Here is a 16,994-nt window from a genome sequence, read left to right on the forward strand (position 1 = left end):
ATTGTTAATAATGTTCATGAATCATATTGGTTGATGATGAGACAAACTATTTCAAAGCCCTTTTAATAAATTAAACACCTAAAAACATGGACTCTGTACTCTTGTCTATATATTAACCAAATAATATTTATACTTCTTTTCTAAACATAGTGTTTTTTCTTTTTGATAACTAATTCAGTATTTCTAATTAAGTTGAATATTCCCTCGTATTGTATTAAGAAAACAATTAAACGTTAGTTGTTTTTTTAAATTGTAAATGACCAAAATATTTAGAAGCTCCGATGTATAAATATGTCGAACGTCTGATGTTCTTAAGTGATTATGTTTGTTTTGTAGTCATCTTAAGAATATAATACTTCGATACAATGTTTGTTTTTTAGAATTTTTATTTGATAATATTTTAAATGTACGTAATTTTTCATAATCCACTCAATAGTTGAGTTTATATAATATATTTATTTTTATTAATCTGTGGTTTTTAAAATTAATATAGTTTTATTATTTTCTGTGCTAAGTTTTCTCATGAATAAATTTGATTTTTAAAAAAATAAAAACAACAGGAATATGGCAAAAGAAAAAAAAAAGTGAAATACATTGTTGATAATATTGATTTTAGTTGTAAAAGGAAAATAAATAAGAGTGATGTTTATATATATATGTATATAAAAATTGAAGGGTTGAAAAGGTAAAAAAGAAACTTACGTTCCAAGAGAACATCTAACACTTTCGAAATACTTTTTATAAAAATATTTTAGTATACTCGAAAATTTTTAGATGTATGTCGAAATATCATACGTTACCGTAAAATAAATAGGGTAATTTTGATATCCATTTCACATTAGATTTCCATCAACCAAATTAAAAGAAGAAGTGTAAACACTTTTTTTTATATATATAAAAAAAGAAATATGTTGATTAAATATACAAATGAATTTCTAGATTTTTTATATTTTTTATTTTGGCTCATAAGTTGGTTGATATTATGATTTATTTCTGCTTCTTTGATAAATCACTCGATCGTGAATTTTATATCTAATAAGTATTTGGAATTTTTTATTTCTTCAAAAAGTTATTTGATGGTGAAATAAAAATTATCTTAATTTTTTGTTGGATGAAACTCTAAATTATTAATTTTGTGTGTATAAACTTCGTAAAATTTTAAAAATTTAAGCTCATAGAATAAAATTTGAATAGATTCATAATCTTAAAAATTTAAAAATTAAATAGGCACGAATTTATTTATAAAAGACGTATTTGATGTAAGAAATATAAGACATTTTTCAAAACAATAGAGGTTCAAAACAATAGGCACGAACCAATAGATACAAGCTTCGTTTCTCTTTACAACCCTAATTTAAAGGGTTCATATTAAGATAGAAGAAGAAAATATGTTTTTTCTTTCAAGAGGAAAATGAGAATTAATAAAAGAATCAAAATTCGATATACACATATCCTCGTAAAACAGTAGATGAAAACTAATTAAGCAATACAACAAACCCCCTCTTTAAAATAAGAAGAAGAGGGGTTCACAAGAAAGATTCTAAATTTACTATATAACAATATCACACAAGCGAGATGATGGGTCACCCCATTCGCTAATCTAGAACATTAGAAAAAAGAAACTACTCAACCACGTCAGCCAAGGAGATAATCTCCTCCATCAAACCACCCAACATAGATAAATCAAATTCATCATGATTAAAGGCATAAATAAGATCATATAGTCAAATTCTGCAATCAAAAGGTGAAAAGAACAACCATTAACTTTAAGCAACAAATTAGACAGACCCTAATCACTGTCAAGACCTCAAAATTTTTAATAGTCGTCCAACACAAACCCATCTACTCACAACTATCACAGATAAGAGATTCAATAGAGTCACAAATGATCTAGCAGATTCTTCGTCCCCTTTCAATTAAACCAAGACACATTGGCATTCGACTTCAAACAGTAAATTAAGTATAAATGAAAAAGATCCCAAATCTTGGACGTAACACTAAAAAAAAGAAAAGTATGTCCAATAACGGAACGTGGAAAGTAAGTTTGGTATGCTATTTATTTATTAGATAAAATAATAAAAGTTCTATAATAGTAATCATTTCTCAACAAGTTTAAGAGTTTTAATTATTGCACCCACAAAACAATTCAACATGATAGTTTGAACGTGATATATTTAAGTAATTCAAAGCTATATAATATCAAACATTTTCACATAACCAATAAATTGTCATTTCAATCCTTAGAACTTAAAAAAGTTAAAAGTCAACAATCGTAAATTATAAATCACTCACAACATTATTTAAAGTTAATCACCGACTTACTTAATAAAGATTTGTAGAGTACATGTAACACATTTATCTTTTAACTCAAGTTGAGGTCAATAATTTTTTAATATACCTCTATAATTTGTATTCATTAAATCTTTGAATTGCTATAAAGAGTTGTGTGAAAATTTTGAATCGTAATATAATATCATTAAATGTTTTCTTAGAGAACATATTATATAAGAAAACTATTAACATTTGGTGAATTGAGAGACGTTTAAAAAGGGTTTAAAACAATTTTTTCTTTTTTGAAGTTGGGAAGTTGAAGCTTGAAAAAGATTGGTAATGACCATTGAAAAAGAAGAACACAATGAGGGGTAAAATAGTAATTGTGTACTTTTTTGGAAAAGAATGAAAAAAAAAGACAGAGAGAGAGAGAGAGAATGGTTTTTGAAAGTGGAAAAGTGGGGACAGGGAGGTTTGAATGGTCAAAAAGGAAGAGACTGTGGAAAGAAGAGAAAAGTAAAAAAAAAAAACAAAAAACAAAACAAAGAAAGAATGGACATTAGATTAATTGATAAACAAATATATAAATATAAAAATGAGAGCTTTGAATTCAGCTCTGTCGTTTCGTTGACTGTCAAAAAAGCCAAAAAGCTAAAGCCAACACCATTATCCACCCAACTCACAAACACATTTAACAAATACAAACAAACCCCCTCAAAAAGCATTCTCATTCTCCTCTTCCTCCTTCTCTCTCAGTCAATTCTCTCTCTTTTATCCCTTCTAACTTGGTTGCTCAAGCAAATTGGGAAAACCCCATTTGCACACAACAAACAATCAGTTGTTTTTGTTGTTCTTCTTCTTCTTCAAACAAGTCTCCATCATCATCATCTTCTTCGTTTCTAAGAAGATTCGCTTGCAGAAACCTGTTTTTTGGACCTGGGTTTTCTCTAAAAACATCCATTTCCTTTCTGCCTTTGAGCTGATCGGTAAAGGGTTTCTTCTGTTTTCCCCCTCTTCTTTGATGGGTTTGATTTTTTTTCTTTTTGATCTCTTCTAATTGAAATACATCATGGGTTTTGCTTTGTTTTGTGTTTGCTTATTAGGGTTTGTTTGATCTCTGCATGTCGTTTTTTCTCTTTTCCTTTTTCTCTGTTTTCAAGGTTGTGGAATCTTTTTTCTTCCTGGATTTTTTATTTTTGTGTTTCATTTTGTCTTAAGCTCTTCGGAAATCGAATCTGGGTTATCTTGGATTTAGGTTTCCTTTTTCTGTTTCACGTTTGATGATCTAGTGGAGACGGTGAAGCCTCTTCCGTTGGTGGTGGTTTTCTAGATTTCTGTCTTCGCCGATCGTATTATAAGGGTTTTAGCTAGGGTTTGTTTTCCTATGGTTCTGTTTTTTCTTTTTGGGTTTTGATTAGCTATTGAAGCTCTAGGAAACGGCATTAGGGTTGGCTGTTAAGATACTTTATATGTTCGTCTCCTTTTGATTGAAAATTTTCAAGTCAAGATGGTTATTTTTGCTGTTTAGGCTGTAGAACAACATGATACTTGTTGAATTTGCTCTCAGGAAGGTGTATTATTATTATTATTATTTTGTTCTTTTGGAGCAAGAGTTCTGTTGAAATATCTGTTAAATGTTATTGTGAAGTCTTTATGTTTTTGGAGCTACTAGCTGAGCTTCATCCTTTGGTGTTTTTTGCTTTCCTTTTACATTATCCTTTGTTTTGCGATAGAAATTTCTTTGAATAGTTTTATACTTGTAGACTTGTTTATCTTATTTTGTTATTTTCCACTATTTGCTTCTTACATTTTTACCAACTGTCGCAGGTTGGTTACTTCTTTAGATAAGTGGTTGTATTCAGAGTTAAGAACGTGAAGTTTGAAGGATATTTTCTGCATATACATCTTGAAGCAAATGACATCAGTAACCGTAGCTCCAGCTTCTGTGATAAGGGATCATGGTGGGAGTACAATCGGTGTTGATCGGCTGCCTGATGAGATGAATGATATGAAAATTAGGGATGATAAGGTACCCAAATATTTTGTTTAGTTTCTTCCTTCCATGGCGCTAGTTAAATCTACTTTGACTTTCTTTTTTCATATAAGTTTGGACAATACAGTTCTTCTAACCTATAATTGGATGGAACAGGAAATTGAGGCCACCGTTGTTGATGGAAACGGTACTGAAACAGGCCATATAATTGTAACAACCATTGGTGGAAAGAATGGCCAACCAAAGCAGGTGATTGTCAAAAAACTTATTCTCAAGACTACTGTTATTTAACTTCCTTTCTGACTCCTCTTTTAAAACTTGTTTTAGACTATCAGTTACATGGCCGAGCGAGCTGTAGGACACGGTTCTTTTGGAGTTGTATTTCAGGTATGTTGTTCAGAGCTTTAAAGCTTTTTGATTAGTAGTGAGCATGCTAAGAGTAGAGTACATTTCATCTTTTTTATTTTTAAGAAACAAGATATATTATCAATGTAATTTTGCAGGCAAAATGCTTGGAAACTGGTGAAACAGTTGCAATTAAAAAGGTTCTTCAGGACAAGAGGTACAAGAATAGGGAGTTGCAGACCATGCGTCTTCTAGACCACCCAAACGTTGTGTCCCTGAAGCATTGTTTCTTCTCAACGACAGAGAAGGATGAGCTTTATCTTAATCTTGTTCTTGAATATGTCCCTGAGACTGTTCATAGAGTGATCAAACATTACAACAAGATGAACCAAAGGATGCCACTGATTTACGTCAAACTCTATTTTTATCAGGTTTTTGCCGAACAGCCCTCTTTATTTTTGTGTGTATGGATAGTCAAGTTTTGTATTGAGTCATTTGCATATGAACTGCTATATTTAAGATGAACGGGCCTCTTGAGAATATCTTTCTGTGCCTGGTTTTAATATTCTTCATTTTCTTACTTTCATTTCTATACAGATCTGCAGAGCTCTTTCATACATTCATAATAGTATTGGAGTATGCCACAGAGACATAAAGCCTCAAAACTTGCTGGTTAGCGTTCATTCTGTTTCTGGTGTCGTATATTTTGATAAGTAACTTGATTTTATATTTCAAACCCACAGATTGAATTGGTTTCCGTTTCTGTCTGCTGATTGTTTTCACTTTCTCCTTTTGACAGGTTAATCCACACACCCACCAACTCAAGCTTTGTGACTTTGGCAGCGCAAAAGTCTTGGTTCGTTTTCTTTGAATTTGGAAAATATTCAATTTATTTTGTGGATCTACTTGTGACATGGAGACTAATTTAGTTTACATCTGGCAGGTTAGAGGTGAACCAAATATAGCTTACATCTGTTCTAGATACTATCGAGCACCCGAACTCATATTTGGTGCGACCGAGTACACCACAGCCATCGACATCTGGTCAGCTGGTTGTGTTCTAGCTGAATTATTGCTTGGACAGGTTTGTAAAATTCCTCCCATGACTGCTGTGTAATTATTGTTACTATTAAGAAGAAACGATTCTAAGAAGCATTCTTGGACTTCTTCAGCCGCTATTTCCCGGCGAAAGTGGAGTTGATCAGCTTGTCGAGATAATCAAGGTATTTTGAGCTTTAATTTATTTTATTAAAGAGCTGTAAAGGTTTTTTTTGTTTGCAGTCTTTTCTGTTGTTATTTTGATCTGACTTTATTGTTTAATTTGACAACTCTTGCAGGTTCTAGGAACCCCAACCAGGGAGGAAATTAAGTGCATGAACCCTAATTACACAGAATTCAAGTTTCCCCAAATTAAAGCTCATCCATGGCACAAGGTACTTAAAAAAACTTACACTAAATATGTTCCCTGTTCCTCCTTTTAAGTAATTTACCAATTTAACAGTGTATATATCCATGTTACCAGATATTCCACAAGAGAATGCCTCCGGAAGCTGTGGATCTCGTTTCAAGATTACTTCAGTACTCTCCGAACCTCCGAAGCACAGCGGTAAGTAGAAAGATTTTAAAATTTCAGTCAACCCGTGAGTGTGGATACCCATTAATTTCTGTTTCACATTAATGCAGTTGGAGGCTTTGATTCATCCGTTCTTCAACGAACTCCGTGACCCAAACACTCGTCTGCCAAACGGACGTTTCCTTCCTCCCTTGTTCAACTTCAAGGCTCATGGTAAAAACCACAAATTACTTGAAAACTACTGGTCCTTCAGCTGATATATATATGCCTAACTGTAGTTTATTTCAATTGTGTTGCCAATCAGAATTGAAGGGAGTACCTCCTGAGATGCTTGTGAGGCTTATTCCAGAACACGCAAGGAAACAATGCAATTTTCTTGGGTCGTAAAGCGGTCTGGTAGTAGTCCAAACCCTGCAGTGACACATAAGCCTGTAGAAAGTAGTAGCTAGCATAAAATTACAAATGGAAGCCCCTATTATTTGTTATTTTCTTCCCTGTTTAATTTGTTCCCATTCCCCTATTATTTTTTCATATCCATGGCCGCCCCTTGTTTGTCCGTGTAGAAATCAAGTTGAGAGATGGTTCTGCTTGGTATGTTCTTAATACCTGCCCTTCATTTGTAGTTAACAAACAGATTGTAATTCCTTGTTGCAAATGAACATAACCTTGGAATATGCTCAGCAGCAATTTTGCCACTTCAATTACCATTTCATGAAGATTTGTTCACTTTTGACTGTTTTTAGTTGAATATAAGTTGTACTGATGCCGCAAAATTCTTCTTTTATTGGTGGATGTTGAGCCAACTCCAAAAACTTTAAATTTGCTGGTTATCTAAGTCCTATTTTCCTTTGTTTGCAACTGAATTATTGTAAAACAAACCACTACTTATTGTAGTACTAGAATTTTTTTCTAAATGAGGTATCATTTATTCAAGGAACCTTGATGACGTTATCGGAGCAAAGAAATGTCGAAAAGAGCATCCTATTGCGTTGCAAAATTCTTGATATAGTGTGTCGAGATAAGATAAGAATGTGGAAAATGTGATTTTTAGTACCATAAGAATCTATCCTAATGGAATAAGTAGTTACAGTAGTCATCCTTGAGAAGATTTGGTTAAACAAATTTTGGTCTAATAAACAAGTTTTCTAATATCTCTTGAATGAACAAATCAAGTTGAACAAACCAATCAACCTCAACTAGGCCAACTTGGATTCTTACATCAATATCAAATTTGGTTTGGTTCTTGTTAGCAAAACACCAATTCTAACCAACCCCACCTCGGGTTACCCGTTTGGTTTAAGAAAGTTGAATACAAAAAAGAGTGGTGTTGTTGGAAGAAGAATTTTGATCATATCGTAATAACACCAACAAAATACAAAAAATATCAGTAGATAATGAAATGGAGACACCGATATTCCTTTCAACTTGACATATAGAGAATTTTGTTTGGGTAAGGTGAAAGGATGACATAGAACAACTTTAAGAAGGGTGCGGTGGGGGAAAAAGGGGGGTTTTGAATATTGTAAAAAGGAAAACAAGTATGGTGGGGAGGCCAAAAAGTGGTTTGAGAGGGAGCCGACCTTACCTTTGGTCCCCTATGCTATGACTTGTGACACTTTCGGCTTTGCTTCAAAGCTACTTAGCTAATTTCCATTTTTAAGAAACCCACATGTTAACGCTTTGGCGTGTCCCAAAAATCAGCGTTTTTAGGATTGTTTAAGCGTAGTCTTTCAACTTTTTAAAATTTATATTCATTTATCTATGAACTACCTAAAACCTCTAATAAACGTTTTGCTAAAACATTCAATTTTGTGTCAAGTAAGTTACCGAACTTAAAAAAATGTTCTTGAACTTTAAGTCTTGTTTTAAAATTTCATTTGTGTTCCATATAACCCTAGATTTTTCAATATTGTATATGATTCAATCATTGACCTATTCAACGTAATTTTAATGGTTAGTCAATAAACTCATGTCAAATTTATAAAATTTATTTAAAAAATATTGCTGCACACTTGATAATTATTAGTTATGAAATACTATCTATCGTTTTTTTTCCTTACACAGCTAAATTGTGAAATAATTTAATTAATTTTATCGTCAAACTTGGACAAAAAAATGGTAATTTTGTAGTTATAATAAGTTTTTCTTTGGATAAAGTTTCATCCCACATTTTGTTTAATCTAAAAAGAAAAAGAAAAGAAGTGGTTTAGGCTGAAGTAGGAACTCAACATAATCATTTAGCTTTTGAAATCCTATAGATTTAGGCTTTAGAAGCCGTTAATGTTGACTCAATGGACAACTTTTTTTATTTCTTTTTTCTCCTTAAAAATATATATAACTTTTGTCCAAAAAAAAAAAAAAAATCCATTCTTTTCCACTTTAAAAACAAGAGAAATTTTTATATGAATTTTTGTTTTTATCACTTAGCTTGGATAACGTTAGATTCTACTTTCTATTTAAACGGCAGACTAAAGGGTCAATCGAAAAACTAGGATACTTATGAATACATTCAAAACTATTTAGGAGAAAATGATAATCGATGTTAAAACGCGTCTCTAAAAGATAATTGGTGTTATAATTGTAAGGGACCGTTTGGATTGAGGGAATGTAGATGATAATAACATCGATAAAAATTAATGATGCCTGAGAATAGTAAGTCTGGGAATAAGATTGCTGGAAATTAAGGATGTCTATGTTTGGCTGTATATGAAAATGATATTTAGAATGTATGAGAATAAATCTTTTTTGTATTTCATTTGTAAAATTGATCATGAAAACTCTCTAAAATTTTAATACATTAATTGATAATCAATAAATCTAATTCAAAATTTTGAGAAAAATTAATTATTTAACAATCAAATATCAATCTAGATAAACTATGTAGCATTGAGAAAAGAAGTCTTGTATACGTTATTACTTCGATCTAGAAAACGTACGAATACCTTTTACTCAACTTCTTCCGAGATTGAGACTTAAGGATTCACACCTTTCAGAAAAGAAAAAGAGTAACCAATGAACAACGAGAGAATTAAATGAGAATGAAGAAAAAAGAAGTTGAAACAACTATAGAAAAAGATTAAATTATTAATTATTAATATTTATAAAAGAAGTAATTTGATAGGATAATTTCGATCAATTTATATAATTAAGATGTATTAATCAATAAAATAATTAACAAAATTCTAATTAGTTAATGACAAACTAATTATAAAATTATTAAAAGATATTAATGAGAATGATCACTAGCTAACTAAGAATATAATTAATTAATAGTTTTATTGTATTAGTTCTTTACTGTTTATTTAAAAATAAACTTTAGTATATATATATATATATATGTATATATAACTAATTTATTAATTAAATAAAAAGTAAGTATATATTAAAAAATTCCATATATATATATATATATATATATAAATTAGGATAGTTAAATGTTAATGTAATTTTATAAACCATAAATTTAATTTTTTTAATTCATTTAAAATAATTAATTTTAATAATATATAAAATAAAAAATAAAAATATATTAAAAGAGAGAACGAGAGTAGAGAATAAAAAACTCGTCCTTTAGTATAGTTAATGGGCATAAACGATGCATGTGAATAGTTCATTCATATACTTAAACTACAAAATTTTGTACTAAATAAGGGTATGATTATGATCATATCTATTCCCACCCTTATTTTCATCCTAATTTCATATAAATAAATTGTTAATATGTAATTGACATGGAGGTGGCATGGCATCAAGTGTTTTTCTTTTTTTAACTTCCATTAGTTTACCACTTTAATATAAAAAGGAATATTATAACTAATCGATGAATTTACGGTATAAATGTAGGCCATATTTACATAATAATTTTATAATTTTAGGTAATGTAATTTAAAATTATATCAATATTAAGAACGTAATTCATCAATCATAATTTAAGAGGTGAGCTGTCTCGTTTGATTATGTTTGTAAGTTTGTTATTGTTTACTAGTAGTAGATACCATCTAACATAATTTTCTTTTCTTTCTTTTTGTCACATTTGATAAATCTGGCTGAAATTTATAATCTTAACTCCCAAATTACTTTGCTTCACCCAAATGTTCTTTCAATCGAGGTTAATTAGACCTTCATTGTTTATTAATGAAGGAAGTGTACTAATTAGGCTGACCTATTTGGGCCTCAAGAAGACGATGGTTTGGGTCAAAAATCCAAACTAATCTCTTGGCCTCAACCTCGACCCAAGGATGAGGGAGGGAGGCTTAGAATTTGAAGAACAAGGCATACCGAATGCACACACGCCATGATATTTTTAATCTTCAATTAAGAGACTCATATCTTAATCTTAGTTGGACTAAGATAAACCTTGAATCAAATCATCTGTAAATATGTTATTATCGCTCATGTTGTCTTAATTTTTTTAACTAACTTAGAAATTGGAGCTTTTTTTTTTGGTTCTCTTTCTCCAAGTTATAAATTTACCATTAATATTATGTGAAAATCAAGTGCGACTTCCTTGGCGAAAATTTTGCATCAACAATATTTATTTAAAGCTTATGAATGTCTCTTAGGAAATTGTGTAATGTCTCAAATAATGTGACAGAAATTGTTTCAGGTGTGATCGTCATTTTTGAAGCAAAGATAAATAATGAACATTTGAAAAAGAATGTGAGTTTTCTTCACATGTGGTTATTGGCTTATTATTCATAAGTTCTTGTTGTGAAAATTTCAATCTTCTCAAGTATTATTTGGTGTTAGTGGAGCATATTAATTACATAGGATATCTAGAAGGGATTCTCATCCTTAGAGAGATCTTAAAGCACATCATACTTTTAAGAAATTCTCAAACTTAGAAGGAGCTAATTTTTTCAGTGAAAGAAACTTGGGGGCCTTAAAGTTCTTCAAGAAGAAGAAAAGATATCTTGGCGGTGAGAAGGTGTCTCACATACTTGGGAGGAGTTTCAATATAACTTCACTAATAATACATTCATTCAGAAAGAGTCTAATTAATTCGCTAGAAAAGAAGTTTCACATCTAGTTGGAGGAGTCTAGCTGTGCAATTCAATTGAGCTCTACGTATGTAATTGTAACTATCTTAACTTATAAACAAGGACAACATTATAAAAATTTGATTATTATATGTTAATGAATTATCTTTCTTAGGCTTATTATCCTAAACAGTAGGTGGATTACCACCGAATTGGATAACTAATTTCTACGTTTCATTCTTTCATTTATAGCATATGTTTTAGATTGTTGTGTTGTCTTTGAATTATCAGAAGATCTCGTGTGACTCTAGTATGTGTGATCACCTATCCTTGTTTTTCAACATCATTTCATCCAACAACCTGCTCCAAGAAGATCACATTTTTTTTATTTCAACTTCCTTACCTTTTGGCCTCATAATGCATTTTTTGTTTCTCTTTGTTAACATATTATCAACATCTAGTTATCTCTTGTGCAAAAATAGATACAACCTAAAAGTTAAAAAGGCTTTTGAAAGTAAACCAACATGTGATTTTATTAGCCAAGAAAAACGACTAAGTGTCTGAACTTGTAAATGAACCAAAGTTGTAGAGTAAATAAAAAATTGAAAATATAGAAAAAGCCAAAACCCTAATGCTCCTGAACTGAAACCCCAACCACACTGACTGCCATTAGAGAAAAGGGCAAGAGCCAATGGTATTGAAATGAAAATTTGAAGCAACAAAAAACAAAACAAAACTGAAAAACAATGAAAGGGAAGATAAGGTCGGCTTAGAAAAACCCACTTTGATTGGTATTATTAAAATTAAAAGAAGGAAAGAAAAAAAGAAAGAGCACTGAGTGAAACACACAGTGGCCATTAAGCAGCAATGGCAGCTTTGAAACCCACACATTGCTCCCACTAATATTAACCCTCAAAATACTCTTTCTTTTTCTATTATATTTCTTCTCTTCTTTTGCGGTAGATTCTTGGGTAGGTGGTGGGTTACGTTTTATGGAATTGTTTTTATTTTCTTCCCTATACCAATTGGAGTTGGGTGGGGAAATTCGAACTATCGTTCAATTTTCTGGTTATTAGTACACTCAAATTTCAGTTGAACTAAAGCTATATATATATATATATATATATATATATATATATATATATATATATATATATATATATATTTCGACCTTTAATCTTGGATAAAAGCAACAATTTAGTTACCCTCATGTGTCATGGTTCAAATTTGGGTTAAACGCAATATTCTTTCCATTTCTAAACTTTTGTGACGATAATGTGTTCTATATTTTTATATATAAATTTTAATGTCAATTTTTATCTTTTGTTTATAAAGAAAAATCTTTTGGAACAATTTCAAGTTCAAAAGCATCTAATTTTGAAACAAAAATTCGAAGTTCAAAGGATAAAAAAATAAAACTTTTGAACGTTTTGACTATAAATCGAAACACTACTTCAAATTTGAGGATTATTCGGTAAAGTTTAGCTATTTATTTAGTATTTTTTTAAGGTTGCTTGTTAGCTATAGTTGAATCGGGTCAATATTTATACTCGAGAACTTCTTTCTATCACCTCTAATAACTAAATTAAAGGATGTCAAAACTTCAGGTTTAAAATAAAAGATGTGATTTTTTCTCTCTCTCTATTATATTGTTATGTAAAACTTTTAATAAATTTGTTCAACCTATCAAATAAAACATATACGTCTGGTGATTGGTAATGGAATAAGATTGTAATATGTAATTATAATAAAAAAACATGTGTTTGGATCGAGGGTTTTGGATTGATTTGTAATATAAAATTTATTTTTTGTTTTGAAAGTTTTCAATTCGACCATTTTTTTCATTGTTTTTAAGCTTTAGATATATATATCATTGTTCTACTTTTTATCTTCAATTATTCACACTTTTCAACAAGGTCATCTGATTCCAAGTAATTCTGATTATATTGAAGCTTTCTAAACAACTTTAAATAAAACTTTATGTATGTTTTGAGATAATTATTATAAAATAATAAAAATTACTTTGTCACGGGAAAAAAGCCACCCTAAAACATACTTTAAATCATTCAAAATCAATCATGATCCTATGCAAAACCAAGTTTAAAAGTGTCAAATCAAATGCTAAATGTATTTTGAAGGATCGAAAATGATATTTTAGAGTGATTGGAAATACCAGAAAAATACAATTGTAATTAACCAATCCCTTTCAATTAAGATCACTCACTTGGCAAGAGAGTCTTGTACATAGGAAGTTTTAAATTATCATAATGTTGTTTGTGCTATTGTGTCGTATCTAGAATATGATAAGGATGTTATAAGTGTGTGAATGTAGTTGAAATATATGGTGCATCTCTTGATTTCGTCTCTATATCCACCATATGCTTAGGAGCATGCAATTAGATTTCCTTAACCAGATTCAATCGTGGACTTCCCACCCATTTATTTTTTTGGGCAATCATCATCATTAGCAAACTCCACATACAGAAAACCTATGGCCAAATTGAAATGGTCGGTTCCCTAATACATAAAAAAAACTATATTTTATATGAAAAAGGTTGAGATGTTATAGAACAAAAAACAATGATGATCATGTTCCACCATTTCCCTTCTTGTTATATATAAATCATCATTCTCCATTTAGATTCTCCAATCCATTTTATCCAAAAATAAAGAACATCATCCCCTTTTAATTTGTCAGCATCTTTCAGTTTATGGGCATTAATTACTTGTTGAGTCTTGTTCCCTTTCAAAATGTATAACTTTGGTCGTTTGATCTCTTCCTTTACCTTTTGTATTACATTCATAATCTTCTTCTTTTGCCTTCTGTTTCCTGTTAATGGCCGTTGGCATAACCATGCAAAGAAACACAAACAACATTCTCACCATCATTACCATTTCACCATTTCCCAACCTCCTTCTCCTTTTCCTTCTCCTTCCCCTTCCCCTTCTCCTTCCCCTTCCCCTTCGTCAGAACCGCAGAGTCCTCCGGAAGACGATGGAGGGCCGGCCTCGTCCATCAATTCCACTATCATTTTTGACGTACGTCATTTTGGCGCCATTGGAGATGGCACTGCAGACGACACGGCCGCGTTCAAGATGGCATGGGACACGGCATGTCAAAGGAATGACGACGACGACAACAACTATGGAGTTATTCTCGTTCCCTATGGCTTCTCCTTCATGATTCAGTCGACTATATTCACGGGACCGTGCAGAAACGGCATTGTGTTTCAAGTTGATGGCACTCTTATGGCTCCTGACGGGCCTGACGCTTGGCCGAAGGGTTATAGTGCTCACCAATGGTTGGTTTTTTATCGAGTTTATAACATGTCCCTTCAAGGAAATGGCCTTATTGATGGTCGAGGCCAGAAATGGTGGGATCTTCCTTGCAAACCTCACAAGGTAAGGGACAACAACGATCATACTTCTGCAGTACTATAAATTTTTTACTTCATTTCGGGGACGTTTTGAAAGCTAATTAACTCGAGGTTTGATTCCATTTTAAAGGGGAAAACAATGACAGGACCTTGTGACAGCCCAATTGTAAGTTGAAGTTTAGTTCTCTAAAATAAAATTGTTTTTTTCTTCTTAATTAAAGTTTAGAAATATATATGAAAAATTCAAGTGAAAAGAGTAAAAGTGTTTCTTTTTTCTGGCAGGCTATAAGATTTTTCATGAGCTCAAAGTTGAGAGTTGAAGGAGTTAGAATCAAAGACAGTCCTCAATTTCATTTTAGGTTTGACAATTGTAAAGATGTTTACATTGATTCTCTTCACATAACATCTCCTGCTTTGAGTCCAAACACCGATGGAATCCACATTGAGAATACAAATGGTGTTCAGATTTTCAATTCAATAGTTGCCAATGGTTAGTCCTCACACATATATAATATTGTTTCCTAATTATCTTTTCTTTGCATTTTAATTTCTAAAAATGACAGAATAATTATAGACTTCAATTTTAAAAGTAAAAACCACCCTAGAAATGAGTGGTTGATGTGTCACGGTTGGATAACGTTCTCGTTTCTAGTGTTTTATTACAAAAGTATGATTTTGTTTTTAAAATATATATAATATATTTTTAGACTCGAAACAAGAAACTATTTCTTTTTCTTTTAAAAAATTGTGTAAACTTTTGGTGTGTTTCAAAGCTAAAGAAAGAGACATCGATAAATATATATATTAAACTCATGACACGTTTATTAAGAATTAGAAACAAGAATTAAGAAACAAGAATAAAATGTTATGAAGTGATACTTGAAGAAATTTGTTGGATTCGTTATAACATTCTTGTATTTTGGCTTCTCGTTTATCATTTTCTATTTTTGTTGCTTGGTTTCACTTTTAATAAAAAAACATAATTGTATTTGGTAACTAAATAGTTCCATTCAAACTGTAGTTTTATAAAGTTGAACATACCAAAACTTTTAAGTTATTGTTTTTATTTTTAAATATTTAATTATTAGTGATTTTATAATCATGAATGGTAAAAAAAATGTTTAATAATTCTTTTTTATGTTGGGAACGAACACAATTAAATATGTTTCTAAGTAGTTGAAAATAAGAAACTGAAAATGAAAAGCGTAAACATCACCGAAATAACTCCCAAATAGATTTCAAAAAGAACTTATGAAGCAAAACCTAACTATTTGGGCGATTTTTTTTTTGCTCACAGGTGATGATTGCATTTCAATTGGATCAGGTTCTTATAACGTAGAAATAACAAACATTACATGTGGACCAGGTCATGGAATTAGGTAAACAAATTATGAAACGACCTTATTATATACTTTCTTCTAATTAATTCTTATATAACATGTAATTCCTTTTTATACTCATAACCTTAGTTCTTCATGTCAGCATTGGTAGCCTAGGAAATCACAACTCTCGAGCGTGCGTATCGAACATAACAGTTCGAGACTCAATAATCAAGGTCTCAGACAACGGTGTTCGAATCAAGACATGGCAGGGTGGATATGGAGCGGTAAGAGGAGTAAGTTTCAACAACATTAACATGGATAACGTTAGGAACCCTATAATAATTGACCAATTCTATTGCCTCAACAAAGGATGTCTCAATCAAACTTCAGCCGTGGTTGTATCAGATATAAGCTATATTGACATCAAAGGAACTTATGATATTAGAAGCCCACCAATGCATTTTGGTTGTAGTGATTCTATGCCTTGTATGAACCTAACACTTGCCAATATTGAGCTTTTTCCTTCCAAAGGTGACATTTTGTTGGACCCCTTTTGTTGGAATGCTTATGGGAATTTGAAAACCCTAACAATACCACCAATTTCTTGCTTGCTTGAAACCTCCTCAAGGTCTTTCTTGGAAAGTGAGAAGGATTATTGTTAACCTTCATCATTTGATATACCATTTATACTTTGTAACATATAGTCAAAATGTATATCATTACTTGAGATGTCTGCTAATTAAGGAGAGTGATTTTGAAAGTATCTCCTTAAAAATGAATCTCTGCAAAATGATATTATAATATGTCTCTTTATGATATCTACTTTTTACCCAGTAAGCCAAATATTGTGGTTATGTATTGTAATAGCCAATTGAAGGAAAGTATAATAGATATTTGATAAATTTGACTTTTTTACCAAAAAAACTTATTAATTAGAGACTGATATTGAAACTTTCAAATTCAAGCAGAGATTTTTGTCATACAAAATTGAAAGTTTAAAAAGCTTCTACACAATTTATAATGTTTACAAATCCACTAACTCTAGACATGAATATATAAAAGTCGTTTTGAAATTGAACATACCTATATTACAACAATATTAATTAGATGCACCAACAACGATCTTTATATATC

At 30.9% G+C, this 16,994-nt stretch overlaps 2 protein-coding genes across 3 annotated transcripts; both read left to right on the forward strand.

Annotated features, from left to right (window-relative positions):
• The first annotated feature begins 2,925 nt into the window (after positions 1–2,925).
• On the forward strand, positions 2,926–6,908 carry LOC103490075 (glycogen synthase kinase-3 homolog MsK-3). Of its 2 annotated transcripts, none has more exons than XM_051084320.1 (13): positions 2,926–3,257; positions 4,099–4,300; positions 4,421–4,513; positions 4,592–4,651; positions 4,768–5,040; positions 5,207–5,281; positions 5,409–5,465; positions 5,553–5,693; positions 5,782–5,832; positions 5,947–6,042; positions 6,132–6,215; positions 6,293–6,395; positions 6,487–6,908. In XM_051084320.1, the coding sequence occupies exons 2-13, from the start codon at positions 4,187–4,189 to the stop codon at positions 6,567–6,569; spliced, it is 1,230 nt and encodes a 409-aa protein (XP_050940277.1). In that variant the 5' UTR covers positions 2,926–3,257; positions 4,099–4,186; the 3' UTR covers positions 6,570–6,908. The 2 variants fall into 2 exon arrangements, with proteins under 2 accessions (XP_050940277.1, XP_050940278.1); XM_051084321.1 differs by having other exon boundaries at positions 2,968–3,296.
• Positions 6,909–13,820: 6,912 nt separating this feature from the next.
• On the forward strand, positions 13,821–16,678 carry LOC103490076 (polygalacturonase At1g48100). Its single transcript, XM_017044912.2, has 5 exons — positions 13,821–14,563; positions 14,669–14,704; positions 14,821–15,028; positions 15,836–15,917; positions 16,021–16,678. The coding sequence occupies exons 1-5, from the start codon at positions 13,913–13,915 to the stop codon at positions 16,520–16,522; spliced, it is 1,479 nt and encodes a 492-aa protein (XP_016900401.2). The 5' UTR covers positions 13,821–13,912; the 3' UTR covers positions 16,523–16,678.
• The last annotated feature ends 316 nt before the right edge of the window (positions 16,679–16,994 follow it).

Source organism: Cucumis melo, chromosome 4 (assembly GCF_025177605.1).
Source record: "Cucumis melo cultivar AY chromosome 4, USDA_Cmelo_AY_1.0, whole genome shotgun sequence".
NCBI classification, from domain to species: domain Eukaryota; kingdom Viridiplantae; phylum Streptophyta; class Magnoliopsida; order Cucurbitales; family Cucurbitaceae; genus Cucumis; species Cucumis melo.

Coding starts and splice junctions, on each gene's coding strand:
- LOC103490075 (XM_051084320.1), top strand. CDS start 4,187: ATGACATCAGTAACCGTAGCTCCAGCTTCTGTGATAAGGGATCATGGT. Junction 5,694..5,781: donor CTGAATTATTGCTTGGACAG/GTTTGTAAAATT, acceptor GGACTTCTTCAG/CCGCTATTTCCCGGCGAAAG. Junction 6,216..6,292: donor CGAACCTCCGAAGCACAGCG/GTAAGTAGAAAG, acceptor ACATTAATGCAG/TTGGAGGCTTTGATTCATCC.
- LOC103490076 (XM_017044912.2), top strand. CDS start 13,913: ATGTATAACTTTGGTCGTTTGATCTCTTCCTTTACCTTTTGTATTACA. Junction 14,564..14,668: donor TTCCTTGCAAACCTCACAAG/GTAAGGGACAAC, acceptor TCCATTTTAAAG/GGGAAAACAATGACAGGACC. Junction 15,918..16,020: donor GGACCAGGTCATGGAATTAG/GTAAACAAATTA, acceptor TCTTCATGTCAG/CATTGGTAGCCTAGGAAATC.